This window comes from Podarcis melisellensis, assembly GCF_964234715.1.
Source record: "Podarcis melisellensis genome assembly, chromosome: 13".
Classification (NCBI taxonomy): Eukaryota; Metazoa; Chordata; class Lepidosauria; order Squamata; family Lacertidae; genus Podarcis; species Podarcis melisellensis.
This window is the reverse complement of record NC_138545.1, coordinates 921,587-942,495: the sequence shown is the minus strand read 5'-3', so window position 1 is coordinate 942,495 and position 20,909 is coordinate 921,587. Positions and strand designations below refer to the sequence as shown.

At 55.5% G+C, this 20,909-nt stretch overlaps 1 protein-coding gene across 3 annotated transcripts; it reads left to right on the top strand.

The window, feature by feature from the left end:
* The first annotated feature begins 6,255 nt into the window (after window positions 1-6,255).
* On the top strand, window positions 6,256-20,562 carry NAT16 (N-acetyltransferase 16 (putative)). 3 transcript variants are annotated; one of them, XM_081886115.1, is made up of 4 exons: window positions 6,256-6,404; window positions 15,724-15,942; window positions 18,940-19,164; window positions 19,960-20,562. In XM_081886115.1, exons 2-4 carry the CDS (start codon window positions 15,754-15,756, stop codon window positions 20,515-20,517), a joined length of 972 nt encoding a protein of 323 aa, XP_081742241.1. In that variant the 5' UTR covers window positions 6,256-6,404; window positions 15,724-15,753; the 3' UTR covers window positions 20,518-20,562. The 3 variants fall into 3 exon arrangements, with proteins under 3 accessions (XP_081742241.1, XP_081742240.1, XP_081742242.1); XM_081886114.1 differs by lacking the exon at window positions 6,256-6,404 and adding an exon at window positions 11,684-11,819; XM_081886116.1 differs by lacking the exon at window positions 6,256-6,404 and adding an exon at window positions 18,326-18,519 and having other exon boundaries at window positions 15,806-15,942.
* The last annotated feature ends 347 nt before the right edge of the window (window positions 20,563-20,909 follow it).

The window sequence follows — 20,909 nt, the reverse complement described above, 5'->3', positions numbered from 1 at the left end:
CCTAAAAGGCAGGTAGTTGTTTATTTCCTTCACATCTGGTGGGAGGGCGTTCCACAGGGTGGGCGCCACCACCAAGAAGGCCCTCTGCCTGATTCCCTGTAACCTCACTTCTCGCAATGAGGGAACCGCCAGAAGGTCCTCGGAGCTGGACCTCAGTGTCCGGGCAGAACGATGGGGGTGGAGATGCTCCTTCAGGTATACAGGACCGAAGCCGCATCCACGCTGATATGGGTGGAGAGTGTGTGTGAACGGGGAGACACGTGTATTGTGGTGGTGAGCTGCATTGTGCAGCCGCGCACATCCACGCGGCTTTGCAGGAGGCGCTCAGCCCCCGCGCAGGATTTCTGGAGGGTTAGGATGCGGGAGCCGCCTTCCTTCCTTCTCCGGCGCGCAAAAGCGAGACGATGCGGTTAAAAGAGGCGAGGCGGAAAATGTGGGGCGCTTTCTCTCGCTCTGGGGCAGCATCAGGCACCGCTGGGATTCGAACCCAGGATCTCCTGTTTACTAGACAGGCGCTTTAACCAACTAAGCCACGGCGCCGCGCGTTGCCTTCCCCCTCGGCGGCCGGAGCTGTTCATTGCAAGGGCGGAGGGAGAGCCGGAAGACCCGGCGCGGGTCGCGTTCGGGCGGAACGGAGGGCGGGAGAACGAAATCCCGGACTGGAGTATCTTTTTGTTGTTTCGTTTTGCGCAGAAACGCCAGATCGAGAGAGAGAGAGAGAAAGGATCTATTCCGGGGGTCCAACAACAACGAAAGAAGAGGCGGGGGCGGGGGCGGGAGGGGGTGCAGAGGCGAGAGCGACCCCACCCCCGGCTCCAAACCCAGCTCCCAAATAATAATAATAATAGTCATAATTTATTATTTATACCCCGCCCATCTGGCCGGGCTTCCCCAGCCACTCTGGGCGGCTTCCCAAAAAATATTAAAATACTGCAATACATCAAACATTATAAGCAATAGATGAGATGTCAAAAGGAGTGTCTGCCCCGATGAGGCTGCAATCGGAATATTGGGGGCAACGGAGGGAATGCAAGGGAAATGCCAGACCTCACCTCACCTCCCCCCCATACCCCCCCGGCCTGCCTTTTGCTTTACCGGGGAGCAATCTCAAAGGGATCCTTTAGCTGCCACCCCTGTCCTGCCGGGGGTTGGGCTGGATGATCTTTGGGGGTCCCTTCTGCGATTCGCCGCGGGGCTGCGAAGTGGGGTGGGGGATGCTACCCGCTGGGTTAATTGACGTCCCCTTCTTCCCCTCCGCACCCCCCCCCACTCCCGCGCAGCCCAACCCCCCCTTGCCAGCCCCCCACCCCCGTCCTCCTCCTTCCACTCCGTTGCTTCATTTTAACGAGCGGGAGGACCCCTGCCAGGCCACACGGGGTGACGCAATGGGGCGCTTGTGGTGGAGGGATGCTTTGTGTGCGCCCAGGGGGGGGAGGAATGTTCCTGGCTGCTCCAGCCCCCCCCTCCCCTCGCTAATGACCTGCCTGCCATCGCCTGCCAAGGGTTGGTTAAGGGGCCACCCACAGGGCGCGGGGGTGGGGGGCGCGCCGGCTGCCAGCACCCAAACTCCGGTCGGTTGCCATCTTCCAACGGGGGGGGGGGGCACAGCACACGCAGGGCGGGGTCTGGGAGTCCGAGCCCCGAAGGATGCTGTGGGGTGGAAGATCTCTTGCGGTTCTGTTCCTTCTCAGCTCCGCAAGGTTGCAACTTGGTTGCAAGGTTGCAAAGGAGAGAGCGAGAGCGGCCTGGGCATGTGCAGAGTGCTCCCTTTCCATGCATAGGCTTCGAGGCAGCTGCGAAGGGCGCCGAACTCTTGCGTTTCCTTCTCAGCTCTTAGCAGAGGAGAAGGAGCGCCTCTGAGCATGTAAAGAGTGCTCCCTTTCCATGCATAGGCTTCGAGAGAAGAAGGAGCGCCTCTGAGCATGTAAAGAGTGCTCCCTTTCCATGCATAGGCTTCGAGAGAAGAAGGAGCGCCTCTGACCATGTGCAGAGATGTCCTTCTCTCGCGCGCAAGGGCTTCGGGGCAGGCAGCTCCCGGGCTGAAAAGGAGCAGCGCCTCGGCCGCGCAAAAGGAGCCCCCGCAGGGCGCCCGCTGCTCTTGACCCCGACGTGATTCGAACACGCAGCCTTCTGATCTGGAGTCAGACGCGCTACCGTTGCGCCACGAGGTCGGCCGTGCCAGGCGCTCCGGGCAGGCCCTTGCAAGGCGGCGGCGGCGGCGGCGGCGGCGCCGGCGCTTCTCTTCCGGAGGCTGCCCTGCCTCTCTCCTCCTCCTCCGGAGCTGGACTCGCCTTCCTTGAGGCGGCAGGAGGCAGAGAGAAGAAGAGAACTGTGGAGTTGGAAGGGACCCCTAGGGTCATCTAGTTCAGCCCCCTTCCATGCAGGATTCTCAACTAGATCATACATGACAGGTGGCCATCCAGCCTCCAAGGAAGGAGAGTCCAGCGCCTCTTGTGGCAGTCTGTTCCACCGTCGAACAGCTCTCCCGTCTCATTCCTTGTACTTTGACTCCATTGGTTCTGGTCCTCCCCCAGGAGGAAAAAAACCAAGTTTACTCCCTCTTCTATGGGGCAGCCCTTTAGACATCTGAAGATGGCTCTTATCTCTCCTCTCAGTCTCCTCTTTCCCGGGCTAAACACACCCAGCTCCTTCAACCGTTCCTCATCAGGCTTGGTTCACAGCCCCTGGGTCACCTTGTTTGCCCCCCTCCCAGCTTGTCAATATCCTTCTTAAAATGTGGAACCCAGAACAGGACACAGGACTCTAAATCTGGCCGAGGCAAAACGATCCTTCCAGAGGGAGGTATCCGACAGGCAGGCTGTTTTAGTTTATCAGTCGATTCAACCCCTGATATGTTTCTAATATCGATCAACTTCCTGTCATTGTTAGATCTGTTTCTCCTCGCGATGATGGATTACCAGTTGAATGCTCTCTGAGTTTCACGGAGCTGGAAGATCACACCAGTGAAAGTACGGCTGAGCAGCTAACACTACTTCCGTGAACTTGAAATAGATTTCAGTAAATGTAGAGTACAATATTTTGATTGGAAAATATAAGGGCATTCAACAACAAAAATCTGGGAAGCTTGCAAAGTTTATTCCAAGTTCTGGACAATCCCTCTAGATCTAGTTGGACCAACCGCAGTTGACCCATGCCTGGATACAGTGATTGATTGATTGATTGATTGATTTGCAACAATACATGAGCTTTATTGTGTGTTTTTTTCTCAGCTGGGGAAAAAATTTGCTTGTTGAGTTATAAGTTCCTAAACATTTAATCAGACACAAGATGGGAGGTTCAAGCCAACTCTGCAATTGTATGGTTTCTATTATTGTTGAAGCCCTCAAGCATATTTACTGTGATGAAATTGAGAAAGGAGCTACTAGATGGGAGGCGGAAAATCTTCTGCAAAAAAAATGCGAGAATTTGAATTCATTTCCATGCTTCAGATTTCATAAAGTTAGCAAGGCCCATTTTGCAAATTTCACGGAGCACATGTGCAAATATTTACAGCTCACTCTTGCAGTTCGTATCAGTCAGGCTAATTTTGATGATGTTGAAGAGCAAGCGACATTTACTCTATCGGATGCAGAATACAAAACTGTCAAAAGAAGGCAGAGAGTACGGGGGGGGGGGGAATCAAAAGAAAGCTGAGACAAGCTTTGAAGCCTCAGACGAACTTTCTGCAAGAGGCAAGTTTAGGGTAAATCCATTTATCCCTGTCATGGATGCTCTTGTGTCCAACCGAGACAGACGTGCAACGGTGTGGAGGAGGGAAGCTGGCAATTTTTCATTTTTGGTGAACCTGCGAGCAACCAAGGATCGGATTCAGTCAAGACGTTAATGCAAGAATATCCAAAGGCTGTTGACCTTAGTCGATGAACTTTTGCACTTCCGCCTGCGCGTCAAACAAGCTCACCTTGAGAAAGAAAATTCCAGCCACCAAGAGGTGTATCCAATAATATTCCTGGAGAAAATTCGGGTGGCGTTTCCAAATGTGGAATTGACATATTGTTCCCGTGTGCTGGTGGCAGACTGTTTTGTAGCAGACTAAAAAAGGATTAAAAAACAAATGATCTGCGGCCTCAAGATCAGTTTTCTGATCTAAGCCTTCTCTGCATAGAAAATGATAAACTGAATTTAATGAAATAATTGATAGGTCTGCATCCAAAAGAGCTCGAAAGAACTTTGAATATAGTGTAGGATTATAATATAGCTGTGATTCCCCATTGAATGTTCTGTGTGGATGTCTTTATTAATTCCATGCTTTTATATACTTATTAAAGGTTGCATATTTATAAACAATCTTTTTTATCCACGCTAAAATCTCCTTTCACTGAGTAGATAAAGAAGAGGACGAGGTTCCGCTCAGGGGCTTCCCGGAAGAGGCACCTGCTGGCGGACCGTGGGGGGAACAGGAGAGGGGAGAGGGAACGTGGATGCGTAGAGAGAACAGACTCTGAAGGAGAGCAAGTCTCGAGGTGGAGAGGGAAGGGACCCGCAGGGGCCATCTGGTCCAACCCCTGCCGTGTGACAGTGGCCGGGAAGGGAGGAAGGGAGGAAGGAAGGAAGGGGGGAAGAAAAGAAGAGAAGGAAGGAAGGAAGGGGGGAAAGAAAGAAGAGAAGGAAGGAAGGAAGGAAGGAAGGAAGGAAGGAAGGAAGGAAGGAAGGAAGGAAGGAAGGAAGGAAGGAGGGAGGGAGGAAAGGAAGGAAGGAAGGAAGGAAGGAAGGAAGGGGGAAAGAAAGAAAGAAAGAAAGAAAGAAAGAAAGAAAGAAAGAAAGAAAGAAAGAAAGAAAGAAAGAAGGGAAGAAGGTAAAGGAAGGGAGGTAGGAAGGGAGGGAGGGAGGGAGGGAGGGAGGAAGGAAGGAAGGAAGGAAGGAAGGAAGAGCACAAGGCCGGCACGTCAAAGGGCCAAAGTCATCGAGCGAGGAAAGAAGAGCAGGAAAAAAGAGAGGAAATAAGAGCCCGTAGAAGAATGAGAGGAATAAGAGGTGGAATCAGGCTCAAGCAGACGAGGAAAGGCAGAAGCGGAGGGCAGAGGAGTGGAAGAGGAAGCAGAAAGGAGGTCTAGGCATCCCCCGTCACCTGGGGGTCCCATGTGGGGCTGGCTGGAGAAGGGGCACCTCCATGCTGCCCCACTTGCCATGGCTGGGGTAGTCGGGAAAGGGGCGCCCTTGGGAGCTGGTCTGGAAGCGCTTCCGGATGATGCCTTTGGCCAACGCACCGCGCCAGTCCCGGCCTGACCCAGAGGCAGCGCAGGTCCTGGATGCGAGGCTGCGCGTGTAGAAACGCGCGCATGTGTGAACCTGCCCGTCACCCGGGAGGGCGCTGGGCTCCCTTCGGATCTGCGGGTTTCGAGTCCTGCACCTCCCCCGAGTTTGTTAAGACTAACGGTTTGAAAGAAATTAATTTATTCAATTTGTATAGCGCCCTCCCTCCGCAGATCTCAGGGCGGTTTACAACAGAAGAATGCAAGATAATAAAAAACCCCACACAAAATACAATGCCCACCCCTTCAAAACCTCCCCCGCCCCATTTAAAAGGGATGTCAAAGGCTTGGATGAAGAGGAACCTTTCCGCCTGGCGCCTAAAGGTTGTACAACGAACCTCACTTTTAATTTAAAAGAAAAAGCAGAGGCGATAAAAAAAAATCCGCACCCGGACCGGACAGGGAACAGAGTGAGTTTTCATGGGCAGGGTCTGAGGGGTCTCCCCGTCCCCCTCCCTCCTCGCGCCGGCTTAGAAGCTTCTGACGACGACGCCCTCGCTGGGTGAGCAGTCCAAAGCGGCCTCTCCCTCCTGCATTGCAGCGGGTTGGTCTGGATGACCCCTGGGGGTCCCTTGACACTCTGCAGACCCGCGATTCCTTCGCGGCTGGTGAGCCTGTTGCTGTTTGGGGGACTCCTCTCTTGCGCGACCTGCCAGGTGCGCTCAGGAGGGGGGTGCGCGCATAACAGGTGTCGGGGGGGGTTCTTCTGTCTCCGGCGCTAACTCGGGGGTGGGGGTGGGGGCGCCGTCCTTCCAGCGGAGCCTGGAGGGGGAAGGGGGTCGTGAGCACCGTCTCCTTTCTGGGTCCTCCCCCGCCCTGCGCCCTTGTCCCCAAATGCCCTCTCTGCCCCCATTCTCCTCCTCCATCCTCGCCTCTGACGTCGGGAGAGAGCCCCCCCCACCGCGCAGGAGGGATGAACCCCCCGCCGCCCCGGAGGCCAGGAGAGGGCGGGGCTTCCCGGCGGTGGGCGGGGCTTCTCTCCATCTTTATAGGGGGAGGCGGAGGAGGGCTCTCCGCGCGCAGCCTGGGCGAAAAGGGACCGAGGAAGAAGAGGAGGAGGAGGAGGAAGACCCACCGACCCAGCCTCGGCTCCCGGCCTCCGCCCGGCTCTCCTTCTCTCCTTGCGCGCAGCAGGTACTGCGGATGGGGGGGGGGCGCAGCTCACCTCCACCAGCCCAGAAGCTCCGCGTCCTTTTTCATTCCGGGAGGGGGAATGAGTTTCTATAGGGACACCCATTTTACGGAGATCGGTCTCAGGGAATATTTGCGGGAAGGTGCGCGAAGGGGAGAATAGATGGGAGGGGGCCTGGGAGCCGCCCTGATCTTGGAGAGGGAGGGGGGCTGAGCGAAGACTTCCTTCCATATTTCTCTCGCCCCCCCCCCCCAGTCTTGCAGGACCCTCCCGGCATTGTCTTCTTCCCGGCTGCCGATGGGAAGCCCCCCCCCCCGTCGAAGTGAGCGACGCCCCCATCACTTCCCCACTGCAAAATCTCTTGGGGAGCCTCTCCTGGCTATGCCGCCCCCGTCCCTCTTCTGCCAATTAATGCCCCTCCCGGGAATGGTCCGAGATAAGAGGGGCTCCATTTCCGGCCACCGCCTCCCAGCTCCTCCGAGAGAAGCCCCTCCCAGCAGGGGGCCTGTGCGTCGTCCTGTGGGGGGTGGGGGGAGGCGGCGAACAGCCGGCTCGCCCAGAGATGCTTGGCGGCGGCGGCGGCGTGGATCCCCATTGAATTCTCAGGTGCCCCCCTCCCGCTCCGCTTTCTCTCCCCCCCACCCTCCTGCCCCACTTCCAGGGGAGGGGTGGTGTTACATTTCCTTTCTTCGTGCCTGCTATTTATAGGGCTGGGCATGTGACTTGGGAGGGGGGGCGTCATCGGCACAGATGGAGCCCAGAGGGGGGGCGAGGGAGGGAGGGATGGGAGATGGAGGGAGGGCGGCCAGGAGAGATGAAGGAGGAGGAGGAGGAGGAGCAGGGCCTCATTGCTACCCCCACCCTGCCTCCCCCCCCACCCCACGTCAGATCTTTGGGGGTGGGGAGGGCAATCAGGATCTCTCTGCGTTGCTGCAAAGCTCCTTGCTCCCTCCCCGCGCCCCCCCCCCAGCACCATCTGCTTTATATGGAACTGGTTCAATGCTGGGGAATCGGGGGCGGGGGCGGAGTCTGGTGAGGTGATCGTTTTAATTGGCCCCCCTGGTTAATTTCCATTCCCGTCAGTCTTGGCAGTTCCTGATTAATCCCCGTGAAGATCGATGGCGATTGATTGTGGGGGGTTGGGGAGCGCGGCGCCAGAGGTCACGCCAAGGGTATGGGGGGCGCAGCTTCCCCTCTCCCCCCCCGCCGTACAGGTGGAGGGGCTGCCTCTCCCCCCCACGTCTTCCCCACACATATCTCTGCCCCATCGCAGCGTAACCCCACAGGGTCAGCCGATGGCCAGGGCGCACAAAAGGCGGCAGCTCTTCTTCACAGATAAACTGCGGAACTCCCTCCCGCAGGAAAAGAGGACCAGGCAGATTCAGGGAAGAGGCGGCGTGTCTCCTGCTTCTCCCTCGGTTGCCGGAATCAGATAAGGCAGCGAAGTCTCTGCGCCAGGGCAGTTTCTAGGAATCGCAAGGCGGTGGGGGGAGAGCGCCGGGGGGGGGGCGGGTCGTTGGCCATCCTGAGGACAGGATGCCTTTGGCCAGTCCAGCTGCAAAGCAATATTTATTTGTTCATGGGAAGCAAATCTCCTAGACGCCTTTTGAGGACAGAGTGCCAGAAAGTGGGTCTATAGCTGTGTGTAGACGCATATAATCAAAGTGGGGCTGTGGGGGGGGGGGCAGAGGAAAGGCCTCTGCTGAGGGACATCATTCTGGGGGTAGTTTGTCCACCTTCGGTCCATGAGACCAAGAAGGCGTCCAGCTGTCAAGAAGGCAGTTTCTGGATCTGCTGTAGAGGGAAGTGAGGGGCAGGTGGGGCTGACCCACCTGGGAAGGGAGCCCTTCAGGGAGAAGGAAAACGCTGCTCCTTAACCTCCGCTGCCTTGTGGGATATCTTCAGGAGAAGAAACGACTCGGGAGTAAACCCTACAGAAATCCACAGTGATGGTTGGGATGTTCCTTGTTCGCCTCCTAGCAGCTCCTGCGGCCAAACCGGAGCCCAATGTCTTGCTCTGCTTTCCTTTGGACCACACCAGTGAGGCTGAGAGGGGGGTCTTGTCATCTGAGGCAGCCCAGGACCCCCAGATGCACGACACACGTTTTGCCTCAGAGAGGTCATTTCGGTACTTCACCCCTGGAGGCAAACTCCATTGTCTCTCGAGACAGACGGGTGCCAGCTGTCAACAACGATCAAAATCCAAGCCCCAGTGTTGTGGCACTGAGGAGGGGGTGACGGCTCAGTCCAGGCCAGGGTCAGAAACAAAGGGGAGATCTCTGTGTGGGTTCAGGACCACCAGCGGAGGGCAAACAGCCAAGTTGCCCTCAGAAGATTCTGCAGAGAGACTGGCTGAGTTTCATAAGAGGCCTGGACATTCATTGACCAGAGAGGGTCCCCCCTTTAAAAAGTGTTGCCGCCTGGCAGTTGAAAGGCCAGGTCCACCTTTGGCGGCTGTTGCCTCCTTTTGGGTGAAGGGGTTCCTAGTTGTGGAGATGCCACTCTCAGCGCTCTCTCGATCCCAAAGGAGCCTCTGTGGACCTCAGGGTTTGGCAGTGGAGGTGTCCTCGTGGGGCTCAGGGGAGAAGAGGTAGACAGGCTCCTCCTCAGGAACTGAATTGGTTTGCTTAGCTTATTATTAGTCACTGTGGGGCCATTGCTGAGAAGGCCCTGCTGTGCGGCTGGCCTGTCCGCTGAATCTCCTTCACTGGCAGGGGCACTTAAGCAGGCCTGTGATACAGCTCTGTGGGGGTGCGGTGGGAGCAGGCTTGCATGGCTGCAAGTGCCCCTATAAGTAGCCCATTCCCATAGCAGACAGCTTTGCCCCCGATGCCCAGAATTGCACAGAGGCCCCTCCTCTGTGTGCCCTTCGCAGGTGAAGCAGAAATCCTTCCTTCTTGCCGTCTGTCACATGATTCCTTCCAAGGCCAAGACCTGGCAATGAACACGGTTCTTTGGCTGGTGGTGTTGGAGTTGAGAGGATGGGGGGGGGGAGGAACCTGAGATCTCCCTCACGTGAAGCCCCTCCTGCCGCGGGAGCAAACGGATCCCTCTGACCCACCTGCAGGGAGATGGAAAATATCGGTCTTTCGTGTGTTTCCGCCTGGTTTTATATTCCAGGCCTCGTTTCTCCCGAGGCCTCTTTCGTCTCCTGGCTGAAGAGGCCTCCAGTTCTGCAGCATGGAATATTCATGATCAGTTGCTGAGGAAACGCGATCCCAGCATCTCAGGTGCGAGTCCTTACCTGGGTCAAGGGCTTCCGGAGCTCAGGTCCTGCAAGCCAAGGCTGAGCTTGGGTTTCCAGTATCCCTTGTGGTCACGGGGGGGGGGGGTGTCTGTCCTGGCCACAACCCCACAAAATCAGCCACTCTTCTGCTTGCTGAGGTCCTGGTGTCTTCCTCCTTGACCTCTTCACTCACCACCCCCCTGCCAGCCCCAGAGGTCACAATTGGAGGAGAGAGCGAAGCTGCAGTTCCTATTAGAATGACGAATTGTAAAGCTGGAAGGGTCTGTGACAGGTGCCCCCCCTCAAACCTCTGCTTCCAAACCTCCAAGGAAGGAGAGTCCATCATCTTCTGAGGGAGTTCCTTGGACAGTTGGACGGTTCTTACCATCAGAAAGTTCTTCCTGATGTTTAGGTGGAATCTCCCTTCTTATAGTTTGAACCCCTTGGTTTGGGGTTCCTGAAGCAGCAGGAGACAAGCTTGCTCCATCTTCCACAAGAAAGTCCTTCAGATGTTTGAGGATGGCTCTCATATCATCTCTTAGTCTTCTCTTCTCCAGCCTAAACAGACCCAACTCCCTCAACCGTTCCTCTTCAGGCGTGGGAGATTCTCTGGCAGAGAGAGGATGGTGTCCGTCAGTAAGGGAAGCCATAGTGCTGCTTTCTTCTGCCTCGGTCAGACTCCACCTGGAGTCTTGTGTCCGGTCCTGGGCACCCCACTTGAAGGATGTTGACAAGCTGGAAGGAGCGCAGAAAAGGGCAAGCAAGACGATGGAAGGTCTGGAAACCAAGCCTTGTGAGGAACGGTTGAAGGAGCTGAGGATGTTTAACTTGGAGAAGAGAAGATGGGAGAGTGTGGGATGTGAAACACAAGAGCAGTCAAGTACAACGTTCCTAGAGTGAACGTGTTTACACCTGGGGAGGAACGTTTGTCGAGCCAGCAGGTAAACTTCCTGTTTCCTTCTGGGCTGGGACAGACTTCCTCTGTATGTGACTAGAGGTGGGCGTGGCCTCACCTGTGCAGGTAATGACAAAAGCACAGGGCAGCCATACATGTATCCAAGAAGCAATATCTGCTTAGCCAAAGATGCCCTTTTGGCTTCCAGCCAAGAGAGGAGAAAGGGACTGTCTCCTTATGAGATAGTTTCCAGGTGCATGTTACTTTTCTAAGCTAAGTCTGCCTTCTGGGATCCTATTGTGAATAGAATGATGTGTGAGTAAACCTTTTTATACTTTTATAGAAGACTGTGTCGTGTCTTATCTTTTATGAGGGAATAAGGGGAAAATACCAGAACAGTTATTAGAGAGGTTTCAGCAAGCCTGAGCAAACGCATCCGCTGTGAGTTTAAAAAGGGGAATGTTACTCTGCTAAATTGTGGAACTTGTTTACACAAGTTGGAAAGGCTATAATCAGACAGTATATCCTCTCCTGCATCCCTGAACATCCCCACAGAGAGGTCATCTGAAGGGATGGCACATGGGAAAAGGAGCCAGCTTGCTTTCTCCTGCTCTGGACTGTAGCACTCAAACCCACGGCTTCAATGTTACAGGAAAGGCGATTCTGACTCAACATCTGGAAGAACTTGGAAGACATTAAGAGCCGTTTTGACAGTGGAACGGTCTCCCTTGGAAGGTGGTGAATGCTCCTTCCTTGGAGGTTTTTAAGCAGAGGTTGGAGGGCCACCTGGGAGGGATTCTTTGGTGAGGATTTCTGCATTGTGGGTGGGGGTTGGACTAGATGAGCTTTGGGGGGTCCCAACTGTACAATCAACTATATGAGGGGAGTGGGGAGCTTATATGCCCCCAAGGCCTCATTCCATGGCAGAGTGGCGAAATTGTGTGTGTGTGTGTGTGTGTGTGTGTGTGTGTGTGTGTGAGAGAGAGAGAGAGAGAGAGAGAGAGAGAGAGAGAGAGTGTTTGGTTTTATGGAAGCATAGACCTTGGAACCTTTTTTGTGTTTTTAAAGTCAGCCGGGAGCACTGTTTGCTGCCCATCCCGCTCACCCCAAGGCAGACTGAATCAAAGTCCCCCCTCATTGTCCTGATTTTGTCTCCAAAGCGCCTGGGTTGGAGGCCAGAGGCTGCCAGAGCCAGGAGCAGCGCCACCACCAGTACCACCAGTACCACCAGTTCCCCACCAGTGAGAGCGTCCCTGGGAGCAGATCAGCCAAGTAACAACGACCCGTAAAGCAGAGGTTTCCTTTGTTTTTGTTTCTGTCTGGTGTCGAACTTTTCACAAGTGCCTGTAGCGGCGGCGGGAACAGGGGGTTCAAGGCACAGCGGCTGACTCGGGGGGGGGGGGCAGGGGGCAGTTCTGGATTTTGGGGGAGGGACAGCGAGCAGCACTAGGGCCACATCAATGGGGCTTTTTTCTTCGAGAGTCAGGATTGTAACTTGCTGTGCCTTGAAGAAGAGTCTCCCCTGTGGGGGGGGGGCTCCTCCTGACTGCATGTTTTGCTTCCTAGTAACATACCTGGGGGGGGGACTGTCTAGTTGTAAGCCCCTTCTGGGAAAAGGGAAGCCTGGGGGCAACCTGCTTTCTTAATGCACAACATGGAATGGAACCGTCCCCCAACAGTTATCGTGGATTTGGCCCACTGGGCACCTTCATTTTTGAGGTGCCAGCAGCAAAATGGGTGGTTTACTAGGACTTAGGTACTGTCTGGAATAAGTGGGGTGGGGGACCCTTGCCTAAGTGCAGGAGCTCCGACTTGGCCCCCAGGTTATGGGGGTCATGATGTCATACGCCCCGCAGCCTCGGAACCCAGCTTCGGGTGGCACCAAAGTTTTGTGGGTGCCCTATAGTTGGCACCCCCTTCTTTGATGGGGGGCTGGAGGGCTCTGAAGGCATTTTTCAATTTCTCTTAAGTTCCCACGCTTGGCAAATGTGGGGTGGGGTTGGGGGAGCAAGTTCCTAAGCTGCAGCTGACAATGCACCTACTTCTGAGTAAACCCACTGGAGTTAAGCAAGGGGCTCAGGCTGTGGCTGGGACACGATAGGAAAGGAGATGTTTGCTTCCTTGACTTAATACTGCTTCCACCGGAAAATTGGGGTGCAGACCAGGCTAGTCCTTTCCTGGATGAGAAAAGGCTCCCCCGATTCCCCCCCCCCCCCCCCGTGGATAGATGCTCATTTTGTGGTGGAACAAGGGCTGGGGCCATTGCTGCAACTCCCAAAACAAGGGGGAAGGCTGCCTAAATGGACAAACCTTTTCTCCTTCCCACACCAACTTCAGACAGCCGAAAACTCACTCTGCCCACCCACCTCTGCGCTCTGCAGCCTTCGCCCCCTTTCAGATAACACAGAACCCTTCAGAATATGACATTCCCACTCCCTGGGGTCTGGCTGCAGTTACAGCTGCCCACAAGCTGAAATCTTATGGCCCCCACCTGCCCCCTCCCGCCAGCTGGTGTGTGAGGACGTCAGAAGATTCAGGGCGGGGAAAAGGTTCACGCAGCACGTAGCCGAACTATATTTCAGCATAGCTGACAAGCCAATGGAAGAGAAAGTGCTATCATTTAGAACTTGTGGCTCCCAGTACATTTCCGAGCACAATTCAAAGGGTTGGTGCTGACCTTGAAAGCCCTAAATGGCCCCAAAGGCCCAGTAGACCTGAAGGAGCGTCTCCACCCCCATCGTTCTGCCCGGACACTGAGGTCCAGCTCCGAGGGCCTTTTGGCGGTTCCCTCATTGCGAGAAGTGAGGTTACAGGGAACCAGGCAGAGGGCCTTCTCGGTGGTGGCGCCCGCCCTGTGGAACGCCCTCCCACCAGATGTCAAAGAGAACAACAACTACCAGACTTTTAGAAGACATCTGAAGGCAGCCCTGTTCAGGGAAGCTTTTAATATTTAATAGGTTATTGTATTTTAGTGTTTTGTTGGAAGCCGCCCAGAGTGTGTGGGGAAACCCAGCCAGATGGGAGGGGTATAAATAATAAATTATTATTATTATTATTATTATTATTATTATTATTATTATTATTATTATTTATTATTGTGGAAATCCAATGTTGGAGGATTCAGGACTCAGAAAAGCAAGCCCTTGTCCACGCAACTGCGGAACTCCCTGCCACAAGAGGCAATGGGCGCCACCAACTTGGGTGGCTGCAACAGAGGAGGAGGCGAATTTACAGAGGAGGAGAGGGTTGTTTCCTGTCTCCAAAGTCGGAGGCGGTAAATGCTTCCGAATACCAGTGGCTGAAAACCACATGTGGGGGGAGGGGGAAGGCGGAGAGTGCGGCTCTTGCACTCGGGTCCCGGCTTGGGGGCTTCCCAGTTGAGGCACCGAGTTGTCCCCTGTGAGGGCAGGACGCTGGACTAGATGGGCCGCTTTGGGCCTGATCCAGCGGGTTGTGCTGACATTCCTCTGAAGGTACCCTTCCCCGCCTCTCCCTGGGGGTGGGAAGCTTGCAGGGACACAGAGAGGCTGGTTCTGCACTGGTTAGACCAGGAGAGCGGCCCCCAGGTTATGGGGGGGCCTCCATGTGGGACGCAGGCTCAGCACACCTGATTTGGGGAGGGTTTTCTGCTGTGACACTTCAGGTAAAATGGACCTTGTTGCCCTGGTGGTGCTTCCAGGGGTTACCTGGATTTTTCACCTGACGGGACAATTGGCAGGGAGAATTTGTGGGGAGGGTGAGAAGGACCAGGAAGAGCACGTCTCCATATCCCAGCTGAGTCCTGTTCACACGGTTTGAATCTTGTTATTCTGCACAGAGTTGGGAAATCAGAAACGCCCTGTCTCTGTGACGCCCCTTCTTAGTTTCCCCAGCAATCCCAGTTTCTGGAGTGGGTGGGTGTCAATGGATGAACATTATACCTCCGTGAAGAGACCTTACCTTTGCTGACCTCACCTTTCGGAAAAACACACTTCCCCCCCCCCTTTCCTTTTCCTTTTCTTTTTTGCCTTTGAAACGTTTGTTTTTCCTGCAAACACGATTTGGATGAAGCGGCAACAGCGAAGGGTTTGGCTTTGACACACCGGCAATAAGGAACAAAGGCAGCCCATAATAAGAGGTCTGCTTGTTTGTATTTTGTATGCGCCCTAAAAAACATTCCGGTCCGGAATGGCATCTTAAGGTGTGGCTCTGTGGAGGGGGAAAATGTGTCTCAAAACAACCAGGTAGAAATAAGAGCAGAGCCACAAAGAGGAGCTGCAAACAGAGAAAACAAGATTTTTTGGGTGGGTGGGTGGGGAGGAAATATACTCTAGAAGCTAACCCTCCCCAGTACCTCCAAAAGCCCTGTGCACAAGGAATATTTTTGCAGTGTGTGTGTCTGTGTGTGTGTAAGTGAGAGACAGACAGACAGACAGACAGACAGACCAACCCCAGGCAGTGGGGGGCAGAAGCCCAGAGCCTGGGATGGGTGCAGTGCTAAACATGGCCTGCCCCACATTCCCCCCTGCTTGATCTCCCAAGGGGACAGATTCAGGATGGATACCAGGAAGATTCCTCACGCAGCACTAATTAGACTGTGGAACTCCCTCCCACAAGAGCCACCAACTTGGAAAGAGGATCAGAAAAATTCATGGAGGAGGAGAATAAGCCCATCATGGGCTCCTGGCCTCAACGGTCTCCCTCCACCGTCAGAGGCAGCAAATGTCAGTCTCTGGAGAGGGGCGAGCTCAGCTCTCGCACTCGGACCCTGCTCGCGGGTTTCCCATAACAGGCACCCAAGAGAACAGGAGGCTGGACAGTTCCTGCCTCGCAGGAATTGCACTAAATGACCCTCGGGTTCCCTTTTGACTCTCCAATTCTAGATGGGCCGTTTGCCTGATCCGGCAGGGATCACGGAACTGTGGAGGCAGAAGGGACCCGAGGGTCATCTATCCCCACCCCCTCCAGGGCAGGGACCGCACCTAAATGCCCCGCTGCCAGGCCGGTCCCCTTTTGGATTTGGGACCTGTGGGTTGCGGTGGGCGGGGGCCACGTCTCCCCCTCCCTCCCCAGGCAGCAAAGCGCCTGGAGTGCCCCCCCCTCCCTGCCCTTCTGTGTCTGTCTAACCGGCTTGTTTTCAGAGGCCCCTGGCGCTTGGGGACCCCCGGCCAGCGCAGAGACCCCCCCAGGGTGGTTTTCATGGAGGTTTATCTCCCTGCAGCCGCACAAGTCTGTAGCCTCGCGTGTAGACATGAAGCTGGAGAGCCCCAGCGCCGACTCGCAGCTGGAGTTTGTGGTGGCCACCGAGAAGGAGTTTGAGGAGATCTTGGCCATGTCGAAGGGCATCTACGGGGGGCTGGACTACCTCCCCAGCCGCTACCATGCCTGGATCCGGGAGCCCAACCGCACCGTCGTGCTGGCCAAGAAGAACGGAGCTGTGGTGAGAGCGGTGGGGGGGCCGGGCCGGACAGATGCATCCTCTCCCCCCTCCCAGGGCCCCCACGGTGGTCCCTGGGAGGCTGGGGGGAGAGGACCTCTGCCACCTGGGGGGCTGAAATGGACGGGGGGGGTCGTCTTGGTGGGTGCTGCTATGGAGCAACTCGGACTAAGTCGCTGCCTGCCAGGATCCTTGCCTTGCAGCGGGTTGGGCTGGATGACCACATGGGGTCCCTTGCAACTCTTGTGGTTCTAGCCTTACTGTTGTTGCTTTCCTGCAAGGGAATAGGAATGGCAGGATGCAGAAGCAAAAGCCCTCAGAGCCTGCAAATGAAATTTAGCTGCAGCTCCTGCGTTGCAGGGAGGGTTGAGCTACATGACCTTTGGGGGTCCCTTCCAATTCTATGGTTCCCACGATTCGTGGCAGGTTATTTAAGGAGAGGCCAGGTGCTTCAGCTGTGATACCTGAGCTGCCAGGGTTGGGCTGGATGACCTTTAGGGGTCCCTCTCAACTCTGCGATTCTGAAAAAAAAAAGGAAAAAGGTGATCTACTGTAACCACAAAACCACCACGGAGGCGATTCAAATGATATAGTATCTCTCGCAGGCTAGGGATCAATAGGAAAAGAGCCATTGTGCAACCACATTTGAAATGATACGGTGTGCCGTTCTGGTCGCCTCGCCCCGAAATGGATATGGCAGAGTTGGGGAAAGAAGAGAGCAGCCAAAGCGATTGAGGAAGATGAGCGGCTCCCCTGTAGGGGGAAGGTTGCTGCGTTGGGGACTTTAGAGAGCAGGTGAGGGAGTTTGTGAAATTATGCAGGGCGAGGAGAAAGTGGAGGGGAAAAGGCTTTCCTCCCTCTCTCCCAACGCAGGATCTCGGGATCACCCAGGGGATCTGGTGCTGGCGATTCAGGGCGGAGAGAAGGAAGCCGTTTTTCATACAGGCCACAGATAAACTATGGCTGCCAACTTGGATGGCTTTAAAAGAGGACTGGAGAAATCCATGCCTAGGCGTCTGGATCCCAGCTGCTGGAATCTGCAAGAGGGCATTCGGATCCTGTGTTCGAATCCTGCTTGTGGGTTTGCCTTTGCCGCACCTGTTTGGCCCCCGGATGCTGGACTTGTCAGGCCCCCGCTGGCCTGATCCAGCATCCTCAGGGGTCTCCTGGCCTCCTTACACTTAGGGGAGGCAAACTGGATTTCCACAGCCCCGATCCAGGCAAATCTTCCGAGGAGAGGGAAGCGCTTCCTCCTGCGATCTTCCGTGCCTTTTGCTCCATAGCAGGGTCCTGAGCAGCCCAAGACCTCCTGGCGCCCCCTCCCACTTCTGTGCCCCTGGTGCTAGCTTCGGGGGGGGGGCAGAGAAAAGGGGTCCTTTGTGGCCCACCCCCCAGATCGCACTCTTCACACATGTCGGGTTTGGGGTGGGGAAATTGGGGGAGCCTGGAGCTTATGGGTAAGTCTGTCACACACGCGTGTGTAACGTCGGCACCGCAACTGGACGTGGCTTTCGCACTCGCCCCCTCCTTATCCGGGGGGGGGGGGGTGTTTCCAGGAAAAGGGGGGGGGGAGCAGCTGAGAAATGGAGCCAAACTCCATTCAAAATCTGCCGCCAGCCGATTCTGCCAATTTAAGTGGGAGCCTAAATCCTACAGGATGGATGCGATTGGACCCTCCTAGCCTTAATTGCATTTGGTAAGAACAGTGTGTGTGTGTGTGTGTGTGTGTAGTGGGGGAGCACCCCCCCCCAAATTATGGGATGTTTCCCAAAATCTGCAAATCTCAAACACATACGGGTCAGCCTGCATCAAATCTTAGTCTGGACTAAGTTAGGGGGAGAACTGTAGGCTTATAGCCTTTCTCTCTGTGGGCCCTTAGATGGTCCAATTATTATTATTATTATTATTATTATTATTATTATTATTATTATGTCCTGAGGAGGCTGTATGCCTCCAAGGCAAGGGTTGGACATTAAAGCCTTCGCTTGCTGGGGTCACCTGCAGATGGAAAGAGGTTGGCACGCCTTCCATCGCCCCTCCCTCGGCCCAAACCCACAGGCCCGCTTAACAGTGACTCCCGGGCTGGGCTAGATGACCTTTGGGGGCCCCTTCCCGACTGCAATTCCTCCAGTTCCGGTGCCTGGGCGTTCCTCACCTCTTTCTCTCTCTCTTTCTCTCTCTCTCTCTCCCGTCTACTGATGATTTAATGGGATTCTGTTTCCAGCTTCATTCTGGACTTTTCCTTTCTCTCTCTCTCTCTCTTTCTCTCTGCCTCCCTATCTCTTTCTCTTCTTTCTCTCTATTTTTTAAAAATAATTTTAATAAAAAGAAAAAAAAAAGCAATGGATAAAAACCGAATGATTTTCGCTGGATTTTATTCACGTAGGTGTGTGGGGGATCAGGCCCCCCGTCCAGGAAGGTGGCGGGGGCTCCCTCGGAGGAACCGTGGAGGGGCTGCTGCAGCGCGGATCCTAAATCCTTACAGTTCGGCCTCAGGACCCAAGTTTCCAAAATAAATGTCTCCCTCTTTCTGTGTCTCTGCTCTTGAGACCCCCGTAGCGTAAAGGGCCCCGTCCAATGGTACTAGTATGATCAGCTTACTCTGTGATCTTCCCTATATATAAATATATATCTCTATATATAAACCCCTCTATATGCCTGTATATTTTTGTTGTTGTTCTCTTTTCATGTAATTGCTTAAAAATGTGTGCCAACGCTTGGCATTTGAACAGCGGTCTCCCCCCACCCCAGACCTCTCTCTCTCTGCCTCCCTCCTTGCCCAACCCCCCCTCACCCGCCCCCACCTGCCCCCTCCCTCACCTAACTTTGTTTAATTAACGCCACCATTTTTTTCCAATTACAGATTTTTTCAAGATTGTAGGTGACTTGGTGCAGCGCACTAAGGGTTAAACTCTCTGCTCTCTCCCCTCCTCCTCCCTCCCCCGCCCTATATCTCCCTCTCCCCATCCCTCCCGTCCCCCCCCCCAACCCACCAACCAGATTGGGCTCCAGTCGGTCTACATCATCGACGCCGGGGAGACGGCTTTGGTGGAGGGGCTCCGCGTGGCCCCCTGGGAGCGAGGGAAAGGGGTGGCCGGGGTCCTTCAGCGCTTCTGCTCAGAGATGGTCAAGGAGAAGCACCCCGAGGTCAAGGTGTCGCGCTTGACCCGGGACGACAAGCTGGGACCCAAAGACTTCAAGAAGTACCGTGTCATCGCCAAGCAGGTGAGGGGGCCGCGCAGACAGAGGTACGCCATCCCTGTGTCAGAGCACAGGGAGGGAGGAACTCTGCACATGCACAGAGTCACTGGGGATCAAGCCTGGCTGACAGGGGAGCTCCCAGGGCATAGACCGGGGGACCCAACATTAAGAGACCCTAGACTTGTAATGTTGGGATTGTAGGGATGTGAATAGATGCTGAGAGAGCATTGGAGATTCTCCTTCCTTCCTTGTGAGTTCCAGGGGCCTGTCCCAGAGTGGAGCGAGGGGTGGTGCTTTCTGAAGAGGCTCAGACAGCCTTCTGGGTCCTTGAACCTGTGTCAAATAGGTTCTGGGGTGCAGCTGCCGTCTGCCCCCCATCCCAAGTGGGAGACTCTGGGCTTTCAAATTTCAGTGGTGCCACAATTTGGCACCTCTCACCTTCCATCACGAGAGCCCTTTTTTGTGGCAGCCTCTCAGCTCAGCAACCCGCTTTGGGCAAACCAGCCGTGCCCCCTCTTCCTGTGCATGTTTCAGGACTGAGGTCAGGTCCCAAGTGGGTGGGGTGGGGAGACTGCAAAGAGAGAGCTGTGGGGTGGGGCTGTCTCTGTCTCAGCAGGTAGAGCTGCCTTCAGTTGGCCTCTGGTCCTGGGTTGCTTGTGGTCAGATCCTGAGAAAGAACTCTCTGATTCCATCTCAGGACCTTTCCAGGTGAGGAGAATGCCTTCAACTCCTCCACCACCTGGTGGAACTTCTCCTTCTCCTGCTCTGAATTCTTCTCCTCCTCTTCTTCCTCCCCTTCCTCTTCCTTCCTCTCTCCAGGGGATCCTGCTGGTGCGCTTCGATGCCCAAGAGCTCCTCTCCCGCCTTGACGCTGTGGTGCTGGCGCTGGCCGAGGCCGGCTTCTGCCCGGAGCCGTCCGAGCTCCTCCTGGAGAGCGAGGTCCCCGAGGTGGTCCTGCAGGAGTCCTTCCAGAGGGAGGTTCTGCCCAACCAGACCATCATCCAAGACTGGCAACCCTTCAAGGCCACCGCCGGCAACCTGGGCCTGCTGATGAAGAAGGACCTCTGCTGGGTGGTCGACCAGAAGGCCCGCCCCACCGTGGCCACCCTCAGCACCCGGCCCTTTCCCATCCCGCTGGGAGAGGACTGGTTCTACCTCAACATCGACGCCTTCGGGCGCGACCTGGCGCACGTCAAGAGCCAGCTGCTCCACCACCTGCGTCTCCAGGTGCCGGCCGCCCAGCAGGGGAAGGTCATGTGCCAGCTCTTCCTGGAGCCGGCCCTGTGGTTAGACATGGCCACCTTCTGCCAATCGGCTCTGGGCCTGGAGCTGGCCAAGGACTACACTGAACAGTACCTGCTGGAGTCTGACATCTGAGGGGTTGGGGGAGGCCAAGGGGGCAGCGGCGGGGGGCTCAGGGGTCAGGGGCGAGAGGGAGGAGCGGCGGGGCCCCCTCCTCCCCTCCCTCTCCCCTCCCTCCCTCCTCCATCCCCCCACTCCCCTGCAACGCAGCACTTTCTGAGCCTTTTAACATTTTATCCTGGAAATACTTGGTTACCCCGACCCAAACCCAGTGCCCCCCCCACCTCCACCCCTGACGTAGAGGATGAAACCCAGTTCTCCCTCCCTCCCCTGGGCAGCAGTTAGCAATGTGGGTGGTTCGGTCCAGGGAGCTGGATGGGGCAGCAGCAGAGAATTTGGGGGTGGCGAGCCTTGCCCACCCCCCACCCCAAGCAGCAGGCACCCATGGGTGGGGGAGAGAGCAGGGG